This window comes from Tyto alba, unplaced genomic scaffold (genome assembly GCF_018691265.1).
Source record: "Tyto alba isolate M040663 unplaced genomic scaffold, T.alba_DEE_v4.0 Super-Scaffold_13, whole genome shotgun sequence".
Taxonomy (NCBI): domain Eukaryota; kingdom Metazoa; phylum Chordata; class Aves; order Strigiformes; family Tytonidae; genus Tyto; species Tyto alba.
In genome coordinates this window covers 21040445-21065488 of record NW_024881275.1, presented here as the reverse complement: position 1 = coordinate 21065488, position 25044 = coordinate 21040445, and the positions used below count along the sequence as shown (strand labels likewise).

Genomic DNA, 25044 nt, shown 5'->3' with positions numbered 1-25044 from the left:
TCAAACACTTCTATCCAACTTGGTGTCATCTACAAACTTACTGAGCATGCACTTGATCCCCTTCTCCAGATCAGTGATAAAGATATCAAACATAACTGGCCCCAGTACTGAGCCCTGGTGAACACCACTTGTGACTGGCCATCAACTGGCTTTAAATACATTTAACCACAACCCTTTGGGCCTGACCATCCAGACATTTTTTTACCCAGCAAAGAGTATACCCAAGCCATGAGCAGCCATCATGAAGCCATCAGCATTCATCACTATCAGATTTAAACTCTGAGCATATACTTTTTGTTTGTTTGTTTTTAAAAAAATCCTCATCAAAGGATGTCTCTAACTGAGCTCATAAAATACACAGAAAAGTATTTGCTTGTTATAGTAACAAGTTAACAGGATCATACAGTGTTCCTCCAAAGGTGTAAAGGTAACTCACTGATGAATTTTCTGAATTATCATTGGTGTGTAACATATTGTTTATGGCTGCTTTAGAATTGGAGGACTAAACAAATGATAAATATAATTAAAAAAAAACCAAACAGTATCATGAGAGAACTGGTGATTTATAAACTAGTATGCCTGTACCAGGGAGGTTAGTAGCAACTATGCTAAGAAATAGAATTAGTGGGCACATGGATAAATATGGAAAAGAATCACAGGGCTGCTATTAAGGGATACCCTGTTTCAAACTTACTGAAACCCCTGACAGGATCAAAAAGCACAGATAAATATGGTGCTGTTGATAGAGCCTACTTTCATTTCCAGAAGGCTTTAGACAAAGACCTCCATCAAAGGCTTTAGGGCAAACACAGCAGCCATGATCCTTGCAAGGATAAATAAGTAGTTACAAGTCCCGAAAGAGAGGTTAGGACACAGCTCAGAGTGGTGCATATCAGAAAAAAATAACAAACAATGATGTGCTTTAGACTGACCATTAGTGATCTGAGAAGTGAGATGCTGCAGTCTATAATATATACCTCAAAAGATGAGCTTGCTATCCATCAGCAATTTAAAAAAGCTAATTAAAAGTTTATTAGAAACTATTAGAAAAGGAATTTAAAAAATCATTAGAAATTATATATTATTATTATAAAAAAGTAGGGGCTTTAGACAGAAGGAGGGACTTCTTCATGTAACAGGCAGTTGAAGCATGGGCCACAGGACACTGCAGATGCTGAAAATTTGTATATGATTAAAGGGAGACTTAATAGATTGATAGAAGAGGAATTCAGTGAACTGAAAATGCATAGAAATGGAGAGTGTATTAAGGAGGAATTATTAAAGCATGTTCTCTCTGTTCTCCCTCATCTACCTGCTTTTGAGCACTATCTCTGGTCTAATCTAATTCAGCTATTATTTTACGCTATGCCAGTTGAGTTACAGTGCTAATTGTACTAGTCTGCAGTAGCAGATGGCTCTCCCAGAGAAGGAAGGTGGAGCACGGCTGGGAAATGGCCAACTCACTCTCTCCTCGGTCCATTTCATTCATCCTTTCTACCATTCATGTTGTTGGAAGATGCCGCTCCCACCTGCCAGTTCTCAGCAAAACCCCATGGTGAAAGGTAATTTGTCAGCTTTTGTGTACCCACAGCCCCTCTACCTCTTTTCTCCCCAAACACTAGAGAGGGTGGAGATTTTCTGGGGGGACATTGGAGCTCTGTTCTGCTTTGTGAATCCCACATGAAGGACTGCTGGGGACAGAAGACCGATCTGGAAGCTGACCTGGTGGACAGCCATCATCCCCGTTTGCAGGCAGTGAAGATGAAAGGGTGATGCAGGGATGATATTCCAACACTTCTTTCTTGCTGTCAACTATGAGAAGTTTTATTTTGGAAAAGCACACATTACTTAAAGATTTGCAAAGCCAAATAATATTAGGACAAAAAAAAAAGATTAAAAAAAAAAGAGTTAATGAAACACAGCAAGTATTTTAAGAAAACTTAAAACATCACTTGGAACCAAATACTGTTTGCCTTGTTTTACCTGTATTGAATATGAATTATCTAAGAAAAAATACATTTCTGAATGTAAAACAGAAGTGAAAGGACTGTTATTTCAGCTGACTAGAAGTTTAATGTAGACAGGTTGTGAGATATATTAAAGTAATTCACACATCATTTAAAACATTGCTTGACAAAAATACAGTTTTGGCTGCAGAATGGCTGCAGTGTTTGTATTTGTATGTTTACTTTCTAGACATACTAAAATATATAAAAAATATTTTTTCTCATGTTACTATGTTTCATTTCAAAGAGGAGTTTGAAAAAAATCGTCACCTATCTCTGCATAGACTATGTTTACTATTTTTCCTGCACTGCCATATTTTCTATCTACTACATTTACTTTGCTTGTAAATAGTCCTTTATAAGGAGGAAAGCTATGAAGAAGCCTGAAGAAAAGGCAGCGATTAAAGAACTAAGCTGTACTCCATTCTTCAGAGCCAAATGCAATAGAATATTATCTCAGCAGCCAGAGAAACAGAGGAATAGCTCTGCAGCATGACCAACTTTCTCTTGATCCCCCCAAAACCCCACTCTCTGGATAATGTCATAGACTATTCTATTAAGACGCAGATGGTGGATTGGATGTTGGATATTTTTTTGCCAGATAATGTGGTTTTGGTCAAATAACATAGCTTCAAGAGAACTGAAAAAGCCCAGAAAAATAATGAAATATGTAAGAATAGCCTTGAAATAGCATTTTCACTTCTTTTTGGCTTCATAAGAAACGTCCCACATCACTGACTCATTTTGCTGGGAACAAGGAAAGAGTCAGGTGGTTGATGAAGACTAAGGAAGTCAGCTATGAAAACAAGTCTTGCTCTCCACAAGAATGACAATTTCATGCAAATGTCATGTAAAAAATTTAGAAATCATCTGAGGATGATTTCCTTATGTGCACTGTTTCCATAAGGTACAGTAACAAAAGTGCTATTCAACTCTACAACAACTTCTTATTTTGTCTCCCTGATATATTCTTGTCAGAGGTTTTGGGTCAGACTAAACTCTTGAGAAATGACTCGACATTCCCTTTGAAACTAATTAGACTAAGCAGCAGTCACCCCCTCCAAAGTCCAAACAAGAGGATGTAGAAAGCACAGGGAATTCACTGCACCTGGGGTTAATGAACACATTGTGTCATTTTTGCCGAGGTAAAGAAGGGATAACATAGAGGACCACATATATTTGGATTTACATGGTGGGGTCTTTTGGGTTTTGTTTTTTTAGTTTTGAGTGTTGGTAGCCCTTTCAGAATAAAACATGGTGTTGAATAAGGACTCTAGGCTACTTTACAAAGTTTGAAGAGTAACTGCAAGAAAATTTGTAAGCCTAATTTTAAAACTCTGAAGCTTCCATTTCATTTTAATCTGCTTAACAAGACAATACATGTTGCATTAATTTTAGCAGGAAAAGCAAGGTAAGAATCTGTTTTGTTTTGTTTTGTTTTGTTTTTTCCCTGTATTATTAACATACTAACCACTTATTCTGGTATCTTAATTCTTTAGTTAATGAGGTGGTCGCTGACACAAGGGCAAAGAAGCACAAGGTAAGTTTTGACCACTAACAAACTCAGTAATGAGAGAGACACGGCTGAGGAAAATTGGAGTGAGTTCTAACAGTATAAATAGATGCCACAGGAATAGAAGAATAATATATTTGTTTTAATTTGTGAAAGCAACTGGCTTTCTCATAGAACCACTGGAACGGTGAAAATCCTGTTTAAGAACACACACTTATCCAGGTCCCATTAAATTTACTTCTGTTTTTAATAATTCTTATGTTTAAAACATTTCCCTAGCCTCCCCAGGACAGCAAGACCCAATCAACTTAGAACAATGAGGTAAATGCTGTGCTGACAGCATTAGCCATTGATTCAAAAGCATCTGTTTTCTGAAAAACTCAAAAAGGTTTGTTCTCTTTGAAAAACATTCGTAAGAAATTTATACTCTGGATTGAAACCAACAGGTTTATGTCAAAGATGCAGACAATCTCTTCTTGCCTGTTTATGCTACAGAAGCATCATAACAAATAGTCAAGATGTAGTGACATCTAACCATATGGATATAAAAAAGCTTAGACAGCATTTCATAAATTACACAAGCAGGCTGGAATCAATGTCAGAGAACAGAAGTTTGAACAGATGAAGTAGGACATTTTTTAAGAATATTCTGTCAGGGGTCATAATTCATGGATTATTTTCATTAAAAAAGGAAGACAATATAAGTGACATGGAGGATAGAAGAACAGTCATAACAGAGTAAATTATTTTCCCAAACAACATCAGAGCAGGAAGATGCTCAAGACTGTTAAAAAATTAACGGTAAGCACTTCCAGCTGTAAGAGTCACTGCAGAACAGTCAGGTGGGCAAGGAAGACTTTAATGTGTTGTCAAAATATTTAAGTGGTCCAGTTTTTTCACCAAGAGGCTGAGTTTGTTAACTCTCATACTATCACACTTGCGGATCTTGACAGATGGGTTATTGCGATGTTAAAACAGATTGACTGAGGACTGCCCCACTTCTCAGTACCACACCACCATACTACTCTTCCAGAAAAAAGACTTTAAATTATCTAAATTGTTGTGTCTTAGAACTATCATTCCTACACTCTATTTACTGAAACCCTCGTCTATCATATCTATATTTCATTAAAATCTGTCAAACAATTAAAAATCTTGTTTGTGCCAAACTTTTGCATTAAATGTCCTTTCAAGCAAACTTTTGGAGAAAGCTCTCTTTGTTCCTCTTTCCCCCCAACCGCTCCATTACAGGAGATATCCAACCACAAATTATTAAGTTCTTTATTCATCAGTGAAATTAACTGTTTGCAGAATCAAGCTCAGCAGATTGCAGTATGATTTCGTCTTGCTAAGGAATTGACAGTCTTTACACAAGCAGGAAAAACGTATAAATAAAAAAACAGCAGCTAAGAAGTGTGGTGTAGAGTCTGCAATGCTAAATTCTGGATGGTCTTTACAGTCTTAAGTACTTGCTTGCTCACAGATTCAATCTGCAGTGGGAATTAATGTTATCAGAAGTGCTAGAACTAGACAAAGTAACTCCTTTTCTCTTCAAGCATGCAAACCTTGCTTTTTGTTTACAGTGAACTGCTAACAGAACTTGTAAGGTTTTCCCTGTCTTTTCTTGCAAAAAAACCCAACCTCAAAGCAGTCCCATAAAACCCCATCCTTCCTTTTTCACTCCCGCCACCCTGGCAAAAAATCTCACCTCTATTTCAGAGAAATGAGCATGCCTTGTTACATGGTGCTCTGTAACTATAGGAGCAAATCAATAGCAGCTGAATGCCATCTGCTTCGGGCAGCAGAACAGCACCAAAAGTGTGAGCAATGCATCTTCCCTTATTGAAAGGTTATTTTATGCAAGTAAACAATTCATCGTCTTCTTGCACGCTTGATGCTCATTTACCACTTTTGATCAATAAAATATGCAAAACAACAAAAAAATTGAATCCTAAGAGTAGTTCTGATGCCAGTGTGATAGTTAATCAATATCAGGTCTCTGTTCAGTAAGGCAGGCAGTAGGGTAACTCCTTTATTGTATGAACCCAGGAAAAAATGTGGAAATGTGTCTTGTTGCCTCTAAAATGCAGTAAGAGAGAAACACAACTTTTATCCTGCAAATTAAAAAAAAAAAAAGGAGAATGAATCCGGAAGCACTATTTTAATTGTATGTTTTTCCCCTCACTATGCAAAGGGAACTTATGTCAGCTTGCCTGATGATGCTGTTGATTGAGCTTTACTATCATTAACACAGATATTTCGTTAAATTGTAGCCATTACAAGACATACTTAGTACAGGAACCCACTCTGTTTCCTTCTAAAGCTGCTCTACCTTATTAAGTCTTGGTTTTCAATATATTTATGTTTCAGGTGAACTCAGTTTTTCTGTTAAAAACAAACTGCTATGGGAATTTCTTTTGCACAGTGTTTCTTTTAGTCAGACCACAAACTGCCTTATTACATTAAGCCTCCTGACAATTGATTCAAGTAGAATACTTCTCTCCCAACAAAGAAAACAACATCATTTTTACAGATATTGCAGAACAAAACCTCCAATTTAAACAGTTTCCTAAAATAACACAAAATACTTGAAATACCAGTTGCTACTCACAACAGCTCTCTACTCTAGTGAGCCATGTACCCTAATACTAAAAAAAAAAAAATTAACTACTCTCTCATTTGAACATCAATTTTGCAGATTATATCACAAAGCCACAAATTTAGTTGCATGCTGTATGTTCTGATCTGCACTTCTTATTGCATTTTCTTCATTGTTCTTTCCTGCATGCACCTAGAAACACAATTACTCAGGTATGTGGCCTTTACTCACTTTTGGTTATTTGAACTGAAAAAAAAAAAAAAATGGTGCACTTTTGTGAAAGAACATCTTATGCAAGTCTTCCATTTAAGACAACTACCAAGTACAAGACTTAAAAAAACCCCAAACAACTGTTTTTCTCTGTATTTGGAATGGAAAGACACTTCCCAATGTACTGGTCACGGACTTCCAGAAAAGATTTTTTGAAGTGAAACCAAACAATACTGAATAAAAAATAATTTCACAATCAGATTAGAACCAAACACCAACTAGCAGTTAAGCAGCAGCACTAACAACACAGGAGTGACAGAAAATCTCTTGTTTGTTGTTCAATTCTCATAATTCTTACAAAAACAAGACAACTGGAAAAACATATCTATAAATCAACTTGCATAGAAATTTAAAGGTAATTATTGGTAATTAACAAAGCACACATTTGCTCATATGAAAAATGTCCTTCTTACTAATGAAACTTATTAAGTGTAAGATAGGTTTGGGGTTTATTTAAATCTGTGAATTAGAGGCAGATTTGTAAGCAACAGTTCAAAATTTTCCTTTTATAACAGTGTAAGATCCCAAGCATTTGTAGCTATAACAGGCAGCTGCCCCTTCTACATAATTAAGCTTGGATCAAGCTCCTTCTGCATGCCTTCTTCAAAAATGCTTATGAGTTTACATGAACTCCAATATACGGTTTGATCACATTACTAGAAGCCAAACCAATTTTGATCAAATTAATAATAGAGAATATAGCAGTGAAAGTGCAGTAGCTTTGAGTCAATGACCCAACTAGCAGCAAGGGTATAATTTAAAGTCAGAAATTTCCAGTGCATGCACCGTTAGCCACAGTGAACCTGTTACTGCTCTAAAGGGAATTGTTTGCCTCTTATTAGATTTTCTACAGCACAGCCATAAGTGATAAATGTACTGCTGTACTCACTGTCAAGTTAATCAATGCTGCCAAAGTTTTGTTGACCTAACTGTAATCCATAAAGCGAGCGGCATTTTCTCTATCCCTATGACATCTTGGTCCTCAGTGGGGATACAAATCTTACAACAGCTTCTTAAAAAAAAAAATGAAAAAACAAAGCAAAGCAAGGCAGGGGGAAAAAAAAAGATATTTTCAAAATTCTGTCTTTAAATTAGCAGACTATGAGAATTCCTTGCCTCTCTGACAAATTGCTTAAAAATGAAGGCCACACAGTGGATTCATTCTGATGGTTAAAATACTAGCAAATTAGTAACTTCACAGAGGATAAAGCCTTGCCTCCTAAAAAAGTAAAAAAACAGCTTCAGGAGTCTTCCAATGAAACAGTTGTAAACACAATTTACTTGTGACTATAGATTAGTGCACTGGTTCAAACAGAGCAGGTGTAGCAATTCTGAAGACAGTAATATGTCAATAATAATAAACAATAATAAAAAATCACCACCAATAAAACTTGTCTACTGCTGCATCTGGCTGTGATTCACAGACCATGAGAGGCATCACCACTGAAAGAAGAAAAAGTCAGGAAACAATCCCTGGTAGAACAAGCTGCTCTATAAACAAACTGCTGCCATGCTCTCACAAGCAATTATAGACATATGAAATATGAATTGCCATTGATTTTTCTTCTAGAGGTCACTCTGCTCCATGTTTTACGCACTCTAGGCATTTATTTGGGTGGCAAACTGACAAGTTTTTACAGAATTAAGGGAGCAATGTAATCCTTGCTCAATCGCAGGTACTTCATTATGGTTCTGTTCCTTGACACTTGTCCCTCCCAAAACTCACTAGCAAGGGAGTCCTTGATAGAGGTGAGGAACAATGCAATTACTTGTGAAAAGAGACTATACTAACTTGGTCAGCAAATGCTTATTTACTTCTTCTGTGCTGATGGCAGACAAGCAGCAGCAGTCAAAGGGCTGCATTTATCATGGCATAGCAATTCTGCAGATAATTTTCTGATTTGGCTAAAATTCTTCACATTCTTGTTACTGAAAAGAGGGATGACTTTTCCGGACAGGAGAAACAAGATTGCACGTTAGTCCCCTAACAGAAGTAATATAGCTATCTGGATTTCTGTTAAACATTTTTATAACATTAAAATACTGCAAGCTTCTCTCTATAAATCTCATGTTTTTTGATGTTATCTTCACAGTTAGCCATTGCTCGATTTTCCTTACTTAGCAACTGGGGAACGACTTAATTTTGGCCAGTAAAGTCCACAAATGAGGTTGAAACTGAAAATGATGAATTCACGAACCATATATTCTGGCATTTTTAGACAGCAATCTTCTTTACTTCTACTATTAATTTTTGGCACAAATATTTGGTCTCTGGAACTTGCAAAAATGCTGTGTCACACCCTTGCTTCCCAGGGGTTATTCTGTCACTGAACGCTGTGGTCTACCCTACTAGTAAGCCTTGGCATCTGAAGCTAAGGTTAAAATGTTATTTTAAGTCACATTTCTTGGTGGGTCAATGAAAGGACAGAACAGTACTAAAATACTCTGCTACAGAGAGCTTAATCAGACTCTAGAGTCCACGCTAAGCAAATATAAGAGAGTATGCCATCAGTGCAAGTATGTCTCAAAAAGTGGTACCTCAAAATCAAGGTGGATGTGGATATAGTCTAAGGGTTCAGAAAGGATTTATAGTAGAACTGAAGTCTACAAAAAACCTTGCATTCTCTGTTGACTGGACACAGAAGTGACCTTCAACACATGATCATCAGAAGGCAACACTATCACTAATATGTAGATTGAATAAACCAGTCAAGGGGACAAAATGAAATTTCAGGGAAAAAAAAAACAAGAACAAAAACAAAAAGAGAAAAGGTAGGAAAATGGGTAGTGACATATGAACTTGAAAGAATCTGCTATAGATATAAAAATAACGTGGTTGAGATAACATGTAGATATAAAAATTGTAACATGCTGGTTATACTACAGGGAAAACAATTTAGATACTACAGGGAGAATAATTTAGACGTCTCCATCCACACATTAACAAGCCCAGCTTCTCCACGTGCTGTATCTCAGTGCCAATCAATGGTCTGATGGCTGACTTCCCTCTGACTTCCCCGCTGAACATCACCACTTTGTAAAACTGGGCAAAAATAATTGATTGAACCAGAGCAATTGGGATTTTTTTTTTTTGCCCACATTCATTTTTTTTTGATGTGCCAAGCCTGGCTGCTAGACCTCTTCACTAAAACGCTGTCTGTACTTTTACGTTAATAATACCGTTCCCAAGTATTTGCACTGGACCACAGTTATCAACAGCTTCCTGCATCATTACAACACAAATTCATCACAAAACCCACTAACTTTTATTTCCAACACTACAAAAAGACCCCAATATCCTATGGTAACTTAGTCTTGCAGTGCATGTCCTCATAACTCCAGCATTTAAAGTTGGATAACTAATTTAGGTCGTATGAGTCAACTTGCTTTACAAAAAAGCAAGTTGTTTCCTAATCCTGAAGTCATACAACGACTGCTGTTCAAAACTATTAGCAAGTATCACTGCATGACCGTGACTGAATCCAAATACACAGAGAAACATCTGATGGGATAATGTAAAGACAGCTGCTTACATGCTGGTGGCTGCAAGACTGCTGATTGTGAATCTTGTGTACGGTCTTTGCTCCTCTGTAATTTCCTGGTGCTTTATGAGTGCTTTTGAAATGTTACATTAGTCATTTTCGCCACTGAACCAGGTGTGAGAGCTGGATCCCATGCTGAAAAGCACACCTGGGAGATCTGGATGCCCTGACATCTGGAGAAACTGGGAGAGGTTTCACTTGTCTAACTTCCTCATGGTTTCTTGAGGACATTCTGAACATTTTCCAGAAGCCACGAGGTCCAGGGAAGTTGCTCATAAAGCCACAGTTACTCAGAATACAACTGTGATCTTTCCTGAAAGGTTGTAAAGAAAAAAACTGTAAAAGACCAGTGTTCAAACTGCTACGTCTGTTGCAGCATGTCTATTATAATCAGTTCATGAGCTGATATGACACCATACTATCACAGTTATGAATGCTGTATTTCCCTACTGATGATGATATTCAGGAAATAAAAAATAAGAGGCTTGAAAAATGGAGGATGAACTCCCCCACTCAGATACACGTAAGTGGAATGACATTTTCTGAGAACGTTTTATTGGGAAAGTTATCACTGACCTTTTCATTTTCCTAGAATAGACATACCCAGTGGGTTGCAACAGCATAAGAAATAAGATTTTTATCCAACCATTTTTGTAATTCTACAAAAGCAAACTCCAGCCACACTTCTGCTATAAAGGCCAGGGATGCACCATACACACTGCTGTTCTGAGAGAGCAGTTTTAAAAGCTGTGGCAGCTGGTATTTTTGTGCTGTCAGTTTACATGAGCGATGCCAACATGCACAGCAGCGATACAACTTACCTAGCCAAGGTAGTTCTGTAAGAACTGACTTAGAAATTAGTTTGTTTCATGGGTAACAAACTATGTATATCCTCTCCTGCCTTCTTCCGGAGGGAGCATGTTACTCAAAAGCCTTATATACACAACAAATATCAACAACTGAACCAACATTCAATCCCTTCTAATACTCAAAGCCTATAAATTTATTTCAATATTTAAAGTGACAGGGAGGCTTTCTTCTCATGCTGATGCACTCATTCTCAAAAGGCAAAAGGCTGATGCTTAAGGGGAATGTGGTTTTCCTATGGTTTGTCATAAAGGGAAATATCCAGAGAACCCACATGCAGAATGATGCTTACACCATATGGGTCAATATAATTTGGCATGCACAGACATCTGGAAGAAAGGAACACCCATCAAAAATGTCTAGATACATATCATTAGGGACAATCACCTGTATCAAAGAGGAAGCAAAATCCGACATGCTAGTCTTAAATCTCTACCATACACAGGGATTACTGGTTCCTAACATAAGCATGCCACACTTAGAGATTCCCATGTGTACTAGGCAGTAACAAACACTAGTGTTGCCGTATAAGCAATGCTTTCTGGAGCTTCAGATGTAATTGGAGTAAATCTTGTGATTGGCTCTGAATTGTAGGATATGTGATTTTCCTGTGCCTATTACTTCCTGCAGCATGTTGAAGGAGAAATGTACATAGCAAAGGTGTCAAATACAATTTGACATTCCTGTAACAGAGATCTCGAAAAGAAACAGCTTTTAGTGCTTTTGTTGTGAGGAGAAACAAGACTAATTTCTGTATCACAGATAAAATTTTCCTTTGTGCTTAGTGGTTACTCTCAACTCTATTTTGTTGCATCAGTGTTTCTTATTGCTTTACATAAAATTTGCATTCATTGATAATGTTGGTTTACTCTGACTGTTATACCGAGCTTTGAACTAACTGCTCTCAATTAATCTGTTCCACTGTTTGATAGCTTATTTATCAGATTGGGAAAGATAGATTTAATGGTGCTTGCTGGAAACAAGTTCTTTAATTGGAAATACCAGAGTGTTTAGCTCACTTCGTGCTCTAGCAATTAAGGACAATTTGGAAAAGCGTTTTTCCCCCTACTATTGTCTCCTTGATTAGATATCCAAAGAAGCAGACAAAACAAATGACAATACCACCTAGCAATATTGGTTCAAATAAAAGCCCAGCAGCCAAATTACTTACTATGAGAAATGTGAACCATCCCCATCAATTCCAATGCTGTGTTACATTCATTTTGCTGTATCTTTGCCTCCCAAGTAAGTAAATGGCAAAATTTCTTTCAAAATGCATAGCTCTATGCCTGCCTCTATACAATTATCCCTTTCCACAAATAAGCCAAATCAACAGAAGAAATTATTTTTCTTGATTAAGCTCCCACATTTCTCTTGGGATGAAACAAAACAAACAATTAATCTTTCCTTATTTGTTCTCAGAAGAACCTGCATCCCTTAAATGTACGATTACCAGGGTACCTGTGGCAGGCAGTCGGCAGCAATTAGGCTTGTGCTGAAAACGAATGGACTAGAGTCAGAATGCCTAATCTGCTGAGAGTTTCTACAGGAGGGCAAGGTTAGACCAGGAAAATTCCCTTGCTGTGGAAATACTGTTAAAAATTACCACTTGACTTCAGCATAATTAACAAGGTTTGGGAATTTATATGAACTGAGTAATTGAAAAGAATTAGTGAGAGATATATACATTAATCTTCACCAGTTACAATGTGCCTAATGAAATTAAAGGTTCTACTTCTACTTCACACTTTGTTTCTGCAAACTTTTTTCATCTACAGAAGAAAAAGTATGTTGGATAAAGACAATGATAGTTATGATAAATTAAAAAAGAAGAAACTGCATCACAAAACTCAACTTTTATATCAATACCTCCAGAAGATTTTCTTAGATATAATTCATAGTATTTATCATAAGAAATTCTATGAAAGTTTCTTATTTTAATGCCCATGTTTTTAAAGTCAACAGGAAAAGTCCATATCAGAATATAAGTTTAGGCATCATTCAGTAATGTGCATTTTTTGTAAATGTTCTTGCACTTAAATTCAAGCCTGTCTCAGTCAAGACAAACTCCAATCACCAGTTTCAGTAAAATGAGCTTTTTTACACTTAACTAAATCCATATTATATTCAGATTACAGAGACAATAAGCAGGTGAAAAGAAAAATAAAGGCAAACAACAATGATGTGTGTGGAGATACACAGTGTTAGCAGAAGGTAACAAGCATTTGTTATTATCCTAAGCTGCCCATAAGCACCGGACCTTCTCCCCTTAGTTCAGACTGAAATCCTTCAACATATCCTTCAGAAAGGAGATATGCAAGACTGCATAAAAGCCAAGAAAAGGGAGCACACACAAGGAAATTATATCTAATGCAGGAGAGTCCAATTTACTGCAGGATCAAAGGAGAAAGCTCACTGACCACTCTCCCACAACCTACCTGAGGAAGACTAGTCATCTTCTCAGCTCACCCCTCACAGATACTGATGGACTAGCTCTTACTTCTTGCTTAAGCAGCCCTTCCTGCAAAGAATTTTTCTGTTCCTGTGATCTTTCCTTGAAACATCTCTAAAGCAGAAGGTCACGAATTACTGCTTATTTAATTCAGTATCTTCTGGTAAAAGTCTGTGATTAGTTTCACAATTTTTTGTTGTGTTTTTCTTTTTTTTTTTTTTCCCTCTTTTTTTTTTTTTCTCTCTTTTTTTTTCCCCTCTTTATTTTTTTTTCCCTTCAGAATGGTCTATGCTAAATGATACAAACATTAGATAAGAACATTAAAGTTATTATGGCATACTTCAAAGTGAAGAGTTGTCAGGTTAAGTTTATCAGTCAAATGTTAATTCAGCTTTCTTATGTGGAAGAATTTATTGCTTATATATATACTGGGATCCCATACTGCTTTTTACTCCCACAATCAGTTCTTCATCCAAAGCACAGAATGGATGGCATTCAGTTATTCAGCATATATTCAGTCTTTTATTTGATTTCTCCCACCTCCAAATGTGGCCTGTGTCTTATGGACAAATTCAAATCATGATATAAAGATAGAATTACAACCATAACAGACCATAGTGTTTTGCACTACATGTGTAATAATAAAATACTTTTCCACTAGAAAATAAATTTTTCCCTTCATTGGCAATTTATTAAGTAACTTTACGGATTAATTTTGAAGAGAAAGACCTTAAGCCTTAACTTGCTTGAAAGTCCAATTTAAAAAAGCAACAGTCATTTGTACACCAAAAAATAAGAATTATATTATGTAAAACAACACAGAGTAGGAAATTAAAATGTGTTTAAAATGCTGTAGATTGATTAAAAAGATGGGGGAAACAGAGTCTTTCTACCATACTTCACATGGTGATAATAAAGATTCTTTGCAAGAATTACAGTTCCCTCCTCCCTTCCTTTACTATAATGGACAAAAATTTTTGACTTCCCCTCCCCAAAGAAGCTCAAGCAAATCTATTAAATATTTGTTAAGGAAAAAAAAAATTAATGCCTACACATCAAATGAGGAGTTGCCTTAAGGATAAGGAAGGTGACCATTTCTTCTTTCATCATGTCTAAATGGAATAAGCCATGGAAAATCTCACACTTTGTACTGCTTCTGCTAAGTTCTGCTTTTAACTGAGTAAGATTTCTTTTCATCAGCTCTAACATGTAAGAGTGAAATGAGAGAGAAGTTCATGCAACACAATTCCATACAGCAAAACCAAACAGATTACTGAACATGAAGGAAAGAATATGAATCATAAACCACTGTGTAGCATCAATTGAAAAGCGAGAAATGTAACTTTTAAAACATAAACCAGGTAATTTTCCCAAGCATGCCTGAAAAATGCTTGGAATATTTCTGCAGGAAACACCTCTGCAAACAGACACTCTTAATAAATGGCTCTTCTTTAAATTATTTACAGAATTACTTTGCTTTCCTGTTTTCTCTTGCTTTCTACCTCTTCTTAACAAATATGCAATCCTGCATGTGTCAAGCACACTTGTTTAAAATCCACAGCCATCTAAAACCACCCATGTGTCTGTACCACCAAAAAACCACGTATGCACAACAGAATCTTAAAAAAGCTGGTCGCAGCAATGATGGATTTAAGTTATTAACTGATCAAAAAAAGATGGATGGTGGTCTGCTTTTCTTAATCTACATCATCATCTAGATCTATTTAAAGATATGTGGTACACTAACAAACTTAGTTAAGGTTTCGATAAAATCAGTAGAATAATCTGCCCTGTTACATTGAGACTGTATTGATCAATAAAATCACTTGTACTAGGAAAGTACTGTTAAGTACTGACAATCCCAGCCATTAATATTATTTAACACTCTGCTCACAATCTTTAATAAGGACAAAGAACATTTTGTCTTTTTATAGTTATCAAACCATTGCTTTTAGAGCTCCTTATAGGTACAGTTCAACCTTGATTACTGCAGACTAAATGGCGTTAGAGAAGGAAGACACCGAATAATTTTGGATAATGGAGAAAATTTTCAGTGTGATTAATCGACACAGGTGATTCAACACTTTCTAACAAAACATCAGTTAAATCTTATTTCACCAAATTCAACTTTTCCTTGCAACTTTCTAATGCTAGACTCATTTTTCCTAATGTATTCACCTGCATTTAAAGTAAAAGTGGTTTCCAGAAACAGCAATCAGGAAGATAAGCATCTATTCGGGACTTGATGGGAATTTTTTTCTTTCTGCAAATAAGCCAATTTGGTCTTAAATTAGTTAGAAATAGATCCCAACAGTGAATGTGTACATAGGACAAAGGGAAGGATTGTCTCTGTAGAAATCTTTGTGGTGGTTAATGAATGACACAAGGAAGTCAAAGTGATTTCTATCCAGCTCCTGCTCTCAGATATGGGGAATGGTTAAACAGAAGTCTAGTGGGAAAAAACCCACAGGTCAGGCATGTACAGAATAAGGCAGAGAAGAACAAAAATAGGCACCCATTTTGCACAAAAGTTTTATAGCTTAAGATTTCTTCCTCTGAGTTCAGCTTTTAAATACACAGCCAATTACCTCCCATGTGTAAAGCATTTGGTCTTAAAAGGCATTAGCCTTTACAAGCAGCTTTGCACAGTGGCATCTGACATGCATACCTCTTCATTATATCAGTATGACTCAACCATGTCTTCTCAGCCTTATGATTAAATCTTTTTTCTTTTAAGAATAGTGTTCATGATACATACAGGGCTCAGCTCCTGAAAACACATTAATGTTTAATCAAATCTAATAATAAACTGAAACAGAAGTGTGTGTTTAATTACTTTAAGGACTATGTAAGAAAGGTCATAATGGTGCAGACTGTCATACAACCTATCTCAAAAAATGGCTATAAATAGATACCAAGGAAGAGTATAAATGAGCAAGACTAACATATGAGACATTTTTCTTCAATACTCTAGCAACCTCAAAAGTTATTTCCAGCTTGAGGACCTTCTATACTTGATATAAACTGCTCTTCCATTAACCTTTCCAGTCTTCCCTTGAACCAATTTAACATGTTGCATTCACAACACACTTTGGCAAAGACCCACAGGTATACAGGAATAACAAACTGCTTGATAAAAAATGGATTTTGGAGAATATAAAGGAAGAACAATTGTGACAAATATTAACATTGACAGAGTGGATAAATGTGATAAATGTGAATGGCACAGAAATGAAATTTCAATAGCTGAATGATCATTGAATAGTTCTAAGATCATTTTGCCATTATGTTTCCAGAATTAAATAGGAACCAACTTGATTTATTTTTATTGGGCAAAAGCAAACAAATGTCTAACAGAAGTGCATATATCACACACAGAGATCTCAATATTTCTAAACAGCTCCAACAGCACTGATTCAAAAATGCCTACCTCTACAGACATTTTTTTTCTTCTTCAATATTGATAATGAAACATCAAGAACTGTTCCATTTAGAAAGCACTTACAGATTGCTTCCAATCCTAGAGAACTATGGCAGCTTCAACCAACCCCCAAACCAAGATCTCCCTGTCTTTATACAAAAGCCTAGCTTTTGTTCTGCCTAGCAGAGCTCAGGCTCACTTCTACATCCTACCATGGGACATTTTTTACTCCACTTCACAAAGAGAAGAGAAAAAAATGAAAAATCCTGTGCATCACTAAGGATTTTCCCCCCCTCTTTCTGATCCTACTCCAGCCAAAGAGCTCTGAAGCAGTATTTCAGCTACAGTTACAGACAAAGTGTATTTGGCTATTGAAAGGCAAAGCTCTAGCCAATGAGCAAAGTGGAGTAATTGCTGACTGGCATCAGGAGTTTAGATGGCTTTTCTTAGATAAGAGACCTCTCCAGTCTTCTTGAGGATGGACAAGGTTATAAATGACTGAGTTTGCATTCCTCCTTGTTAGAATAGCAAGAGGCCAACAGAAATTGAATCAGTGAAGCAGTGAAGAACTAATGAAACTTCCTACTAGGTGATGGAATACTCTTCTTCTTCACAATTAGATAAAAAACCCTGAGAAATCAAAATAACTCACTTCCCAGAATGATAGCAAAAAGGAGCAATGACTGACACTCAAAGAAAGCAGAAGATTCTTATCCTCAGTTGCAATATGAAATGCTGTATTAGCTCTGAAATGCTCTGCAAGTTTCAAAAAAAAAAAAAAATCCTTTCGCTCTTTTATTATTTTTAATTGAACCTAAAATTTTTATGAAGCAATGGAACACATCTAGATCAACTTAAGAGAAGATTGTTCAAAAGCTGTAGAATACAATTTAGAGTGATGACTAAAAAAATCAGAAGAGTTTTCCTGGGGCTTGGGAAGGTTTTTTAATCCTTCCATCCAGATTTATTGTTTTGTTCATACCCATTGTCCAGTCAGAAAAGGCTATTTATTTATTTAAACTTTAACCACAAGGAATTCAGTATCAACACTTATTGAAGTAATTAAAGAAAATCATCATGGCCCATGAAGGAATCTTGGGTCAATTTTTCTGTAAGATAGTTTTCCTTCTACAGTCACTAACTGCAGAAATAGCTCACTTGTCTTAATTTTTTTTGCCATTGCTCTTGAACTGTTCCCCCCAAAAAAGAGTAAAAAAATGCAATATAAAAATGGGTGATTTTCTTCTTTATATTTCTGATGAACCTACTCATAAAGCAGCTACACATTATTCATCACTCTATCCACTGTTTTCCTAACTCCACCCTGCTGGAAACTAAGACAGCTAAAGAGTATAGGATTGGATTCTACTTTCTTAAGAGCAAAATCATAACAGATATGGTTTTATTTATCTTTTTCAGGAAGGATTGGTAGTTAAAATATTTTTAAAGAGAATTGCATTTGAAGAATACTGAAATATAGGTCAAAGTGCTTCTCAGATCTCCAGATTATTTCCTTAAATGGAAAACAAATCTCTAGTCCAGTTTCATAAACTTCGTAATTTATTTTGAAGATTTGGATTCCTGAAACTGCTGGAATGTTGAAGTTCATCAAGTCTTCAAGTCTCACAGCCAAGCAGCACTTTAACCAATCTTATCTGCAGGAATCAGGACTGCTCTCTTTGTAAAAAGTTTAAGAGTAAATAAAAGGCAAGTATGTTTTCTTGACCTCATCTGAGAGAGAAATATTAGCTCTACATATTAACTCTGGTTAGAGACATATGTACATACAGACCCTACATACATACAGAGCAGTTCAGAAAGTTTACAGCCCTCTGTTTTATATTAGTCTTGCCAGTCACAAGAAGAATTTCTTTAGGTCACTCAGACCACAAAAGACAAGTTACTATCCTGAAGCTCTTAAAAAATATGGGTCTTCTCCAAAATCTCTCTCCATAACCAAATCATTTCAGTGAAGACTAGCAGCAGCTACACAGTCTCATGCTGAGGTGTGGGTGTGACTTCCCAGTGAATTCTGTTAAGGATGCCTGTTATCTTGTTGGACTGATGATATCAGCAAATGATGAGATTTCTTCTGCCCAAGGGGGTTAGAAAATATCTATTCCATTGAACTTTAAAAGGCAGACCTGTCAAAGGGCAAGTCCCTGGGGCAGAGAGACTGGATGGCAATAACATCCAGTGTCAGCTTACCAGGACAAGGATATGACCTAACTCCAAATCAGTAGACAGCAGGTGGCTGGATCAAATTCTTCCCCATTACTAATTCACTGAAAATAAGCTCCATAAAAACTGCTCCTCCAAGAGTACATCATATAAAATCTATTTGTAAGAAATACTGATCAGATTGACAACACAGCTGCAACCGCTTCAATAACCAATTAGATAAGGTCCCTCAGTACTGCCCTTATGAATCCCAACAATGTCTTCAATGTCCAAACTAAAACCCCAACTACCTGTTCAGTTGGTCAATCCACAAGATGACTTACTGAACTCATACACAAGAATAATTGAGCAAGAGGGAGCATTTCAAGTGATCTAGGTCTCCTTTAAATACACTTCCAAAGCAGACTACATTTCTGTATTGCTTTGTGATAAATGGTCAGTCCAAGATTATACTGTTGATTAAAAAAATCACAAATAAACAACCACCATCCAGAAGCTACAATGCTGATTATCAGTTTGCCCTATCACCTTCCACAGTTCCCTTCACCTTCTGCTTCTTTCAAGCAAGCATATTTCTCCAGCCTCACAAACACACCATCAGGAGTCACAGACTTTCAATGCAGGTCCAGATGGCAGTCCTCGAATTAGAGGCTCCCTACACAACCAACTACCTCCAATCTGCATCTTCTCTCTTCTCTCAATATCAAATCCTTCAGGAAACATATCAAGAGAAGACATTTTGTAACCACAAACAAATCATAGTGAAGTTCAAATCTTGCTGCAATCTAGTACTACTATCATAGAGATTTTTGTCAACAATAGTGTGATCCAATGATTTATTTTACAAATTTTAAATCAAAACCACCTGGATTCTGATCTCTGATGTATTACAAGCTACAAGCTCAGATACACAAATAAGTAACTGTTAAGTCAGAATTTATATCACACACTAATTGATTTATGGTAAGTCTTAGTTGATAGCTACCAAAAGGTAATTCGATCTGGTTTAGTCCGCTTCCAGTCAATAACAGGTATTTTCTTATTTATCAAAGACTGAAGCAGCTCAACTGAAGTCCTGTATGCTGTAGGTTAAGATCAAGCACAGAGATAGTTACCACGGAGCAGCACAGGAGCTATAGCTTATTGCTGCATACAAATTTGCTTGAATATTTGGGGCCACACTCTGTCATCCACTTATCTTTGCATCTGTTTCTTCATTAATAAATTAAACATAATCCTTCTTTCCTCTTGCCAGTCAGTTGATTGTTCTCAGTATTCATAAGGGCTCTGTATTATTATTATACATGCAGTTGAATTACTACACATACTAGTGCTTACTAGTCAGTTGTTCCAAAGTATTAAAAATAAAAGCTGTAAATTCCAGTTAAACTTGTAAAATATGAAAGACACCTAAAAGTAATATAGATATATCATTCTTTCACAATTCTATGAAAACCAATCTATTACAAGAAAAAATCCCCACTCAACCTTTCAAAGACAAGAGCAAAATAAGTCATCTGATGAATATTAGCTGACAGTGGATACTGATAAATTTAAGAAAATGTGTATTTGTATCTCATAATTTAATAATATTTGGTTTATTCATAATCTTGCCATTTTTCAGAAAGATATAATGAAATGTTTCTGAGCTCCTGTCCATCCACTTCCATAAACTGTGCTGAAAGGATTTAAGAGGGTGGTTTCTCATGAAAAGCAACAAAGAAATAACAAGCTATTGGCAACTGCAGCACCTTCTGGCTCAGAGAGGGGAATGTCTTCCCTTCTTTACTCTTTGATATAGACCAATTCTACTGTTATAATTTTATATCATTATTATTATCTGCATTTAACTATAGAAGACTACTTAATTAAAAACATATTAAGAACTCGATATGATTAGACGGTGTCAGATACAGGTCTATATTTGACTGCTACCTGCATGGCATGTTACTTCTTGCGTGCACAGGTATTCAAGGGGCAAAGAGTAATAATGAGAAAGGAGTATGTATTGCATAAAAGAAATTATTTGATTGTAACATCTGTGTCAATGCTCAATCTCTGCATTAGATTCTGACTGGTTTTGAAAAAACAGTTAATGACTACCACGAGTCCATAACAGTTTACCAGATGCACAAATGGCTGGCTACTAGTACCACCACTGACTAGTGATGGCAGTAGCCAAACTGCTCTTACAGATTAATTTTCATTAGTATCACCTGAAAACATGTTTGCAATATTTTATATACATGGCATTAAATTAAAAACTGATCATGCCTTCTGAAATTGTTCCTACACCGTGTCTTGGAAAATACTTGGCACTATTAAAAAGTTTCTGATAACTGAAGTGCCTTAATATGAACTTTAAATTGTCTAAAATCAGATATTTATTATTGAAAAGTTAAAATTTTACTGATGATTAGTTCTGCTTTCTGTTAGCATTAACAAATTAATACTTTGACAAGAATATTAATGACTTTTGTTCTGGTTTTAATTTAGTATGTGCATTAGTATGGATATAACTCAGAGTCTTGTCATGTTTTAATCAGATGACATTGAGCAGTCCCTTCCAACTTAAACCACTGTATGTTCCTACGATAGGCAATGGTGATAGAAGAGGGGAAAAGCTAATTATATGTACAAGACTGTACAAGGACAAGAGTTGACTAACTCTTCCAGCAGGGGGAGACGTTCCGTTAAAGTTTATCAGCAATTAAAAAGTGATAACTAACATACCGCTGTATCTCTTTAAGAGAATCAACCTTGTAGGAGAAATAAGTACCTCCGCCTTAGTAGCTGTATTCTCCAAAAGACAGTTGTATGAAAATCAGAAATAAAATAAAAAATTCACAGCAAATGGTTGTAAGAGAAAAACATACTGATGATGGAGCAAGCTGTGCTGACAGCCATCAAAACCAGAAAGGCCCTATCCCTTTTCAAAACCAAACTCTCTCCAACAGCAATGTTTTTTTCACCCACACAATAAATGTTATTTTTAGATGCCAAAGATGTTATAAATATCATAAAGCAAGAAGGAAAAAAAGGTTGAATTTTTGAATTTAACAGTACTAAATATTTAAAAAGAAAAAATAAACTGTGTTGCCTGAAATGCTTATGTCTCAGAACAAAATCTGAGCTGTGTTTTCCTCCTTATTTCCAAATTTCTTTGTAAAAGTTTAATGTCAGAAGTAATACTGTCTTATGTCACACTATAATTCTATTCTCCTTAAACTGTTTTCTTTTATAAACCTTCCTGAGAAATCAGGGAGGTTCCTGAGTGGTGCAGGTTACCATCTATTTTCTGTGAATGCAGCTCACTGTCCTTTATTTTGCAGTTCACCATGCTTCCAGGTGTGCCAGTGCAACTGTGGATGATGACATAAATCAGAACTCTGAAATTTTTACTATTTTCACTACTCTGATCTGAGTAAAAATAGAATACTCTCACTCTTGCCTTTCTTCCAAGACAAACATCTTTTGACTCAGATAATTTCTATGATCTTCTTCAATCAAGCAACAGTTGTGTCAGTACAGCTGAAGGTGCAGTGAACTAGGAACATGTCTAGAGGAACACCTTAACCTGGCTTTGTAACCAGAGAAATGGCTGTGAAATTACACCACAGGACATTTTTAAAGCAATCATGGTAAGAGTAGAAACTGCATTTATTTAAAAAGGCTGGGATTTATCACTGGTATATATAATTGTCTATATGTCTAAGTCATTCCTGAAGACACTTCATACAGTCAGTAGCAAAATCAGAACCCAAATAGGTAGAATCTGAGACTTAATGCAAGTTTCCAAACCAACTGAGATGCATATGGGATGACAGGTGCATATTTCAGCTAGATGAACAATTTTGATACAGGCATGTACAGTAGAAGGACATGAATTTAATGAGCTGATTCTTCCCTAGTCTGTCTAAATAGAGGTCAGTTAAATAAGGCCTCCTTGTATCTCCATTGCAACACTTTTGATTGGTATGGTCACAACAACATTATTTTCCCCATTTTAGGCACAGGAAAATGAGGTACTAGTAGGTTCACCAAAGTCAGCAGATTTTTCAAGAATCAGGAAAAAAACGCAGAACAGTCTGGACTTCTAGCTGCTAGTCTTGCTAAATGAACAGAAATCATCACTGATGGTAAGTATTCAGCTCATTTCCCACCTCTAAAATTGCCTATCATTAAAATGCCCTGTTTCATACCTTCAAAAGCTTTGGATATTACCACTCTGAAAATGGATGACACTTTTACTTTAAAGGTGCTGAGAGGAGACTCACCTGCAAGTACAACTCCAAGCCTTGCCGTCGCTGCTCCAGGACCTTGGGGACCCAGTTTCTCACATGCTTTGAAGGGATTTCCGGAGTCCTTATGAATTTCTTGAGCTGCAAACGAGAAGAAATGCAGACAGAAAAAAAGTATAGTAGCTTTCCTTAAAAGTAAACATGTTTATGTTTGAGATGAGGTAGTACAAGTTAAATAACCACACATAAAGGACAAGAGCATGGCAGTGAAGTTACTCACCATCAGTTCAATGAAGTCAACAACAGACTTCATACCTACAGGCTGCAGTTAAAAATCTCCACATCTAGCTGCTCTGTACAGTGAAGAGGAACCCTGCTAACAATCTGTTGTGACTAGCAGCCTTAAAACGAAACAGCAACAACTATATGAGAATACTTGAAATTAATTCCCTGTTAGCCAATCTGGGATGATATCTCACATCCCTGCGACATGCCCAGATATCACCTTGCTAAGTGCAGTGATAAAACACCATGACAATTTCTAACTCTAGATTTAGGCAACTATGAACAGTGGGAGGAGTACAGGGAGGGGAGCTAACCATTTCTCTGGAGAGATGGAAATCAAGAGAGCAAAATATCTCTGCTCTCAAATTGTACCACAGATTGACAGTTGTGTTTAATATCTTATACATAGAAATAGCAAGATTGCCACTGAATATATTTCCAAAAGACCTCTGTAACTATTGCTCTGAAGATCCCTAAAAGAAAGCTTTTATAGATATATACAGAAATGTGTATATGCATACACGAGTACCTATAGATAGACACAAACATACATTCTGACAATAAGAATCCTCTTTCCAGAGCAACGTACTTTTTCAAAACCAAAACACATTAACATTTTTCTTAAAACTACAGAGCAAAAATAATAAATGGAATAGACTCCATTGCATTTTAATAAAAGGTGACATTAAACATTCTTTTTGTTGGATATTGCCTCTGAGTAAATCCAAGGCAAGAAATGCAAGGAAAGAAACTCAAAATTGACTTTGACATGTATACCCATGGGAGACTGAGAATTTACATTTCATCTTTGAGCTTGCTGAGATGTCACTATAGGAAAAAGCAGTGCCAACATATCAACATCTCTACAACCACAAGTTAGGAAGCTGCAGCAATGAAACCTCAACTGCTTTCGAAATATTTTGCAACTTCCTTATTTCTTAATAGTACTAAATCATAATTAAACATGAAGTGAGAAAAACAACCCACCAAAACAAAACCCCAAACCCATGTACTTCTACTGACTGCTCTTAAGGCCAGAATATAAAACCCCATTTTTAACTCTAAATTGGTCAGGAATGTTGAAGAAGCTATGGTCACAGTTGTTGTGAACTATGATAGCACCTGTAGATGAGTAACATATGAGAAGAATGCTCCATATGAGGGGAGACAAATCTGGAATAATACAAGCATCCACCAAAGCCTAGCTGCTTACAAGATAAGTACTCTGTGGCTGGTCACTCAGCTGATGATTAACAATCCTTCTGGGCTTTGTGGCCTTGTTATATAAAGCATTCAAAAGACAACTGCTTTCATGTGCAAGCACAGGTACTGTGTATAAGTATAAAGCACATGCTAAAGAGATGTACAGAGAATAAATTACAAGTCCACATTCTTACGCTTACAATAATCCAATAATATATTACAACACATAATTACTATGATGTCAAAGAATATTAAACAAATCCAGGTATGTGTCAGCTATATTGCTTTAGGCCTGTGCCTATACAAGAAATATTTATCTGAGGACAATTACTGCCCGTAGTATCTTCTTGTCCATAACACTGAACTAATGCTTATTTGACGTACTGTAGTGTCTACTTCCTGCAAGACTAAAAGATGGCTCAAATCATCAAGTAAAGAATTGTCCAAGTGTGAAAAGTTAATAT

At 36.2% G+C, this 25044-nt stretch overlaps 1 protein-coding gene across 1 annotated transcript in view; it reads right to left on the bottom strand.

Annotated features, from left to right (window-relative positions):
- SNX24 (sorting nexin 24) overlaps window positions 1-25044 on the bottom strand; it is a 91654-nt gene that overhangs the window by 14946 nt on the left and 51664 nt on the right. Inside the window, exon 3 of the mRNA XM_042787985.1 lies at window positions 23129-23233. Within this exon, the coding sequence (XP_042643919.1) occupies window positions 23129-23233 (105 nt within the window). The remainder of the gene's footprint in view (window positions 1-23128; window positions 23234-25044) is intronic.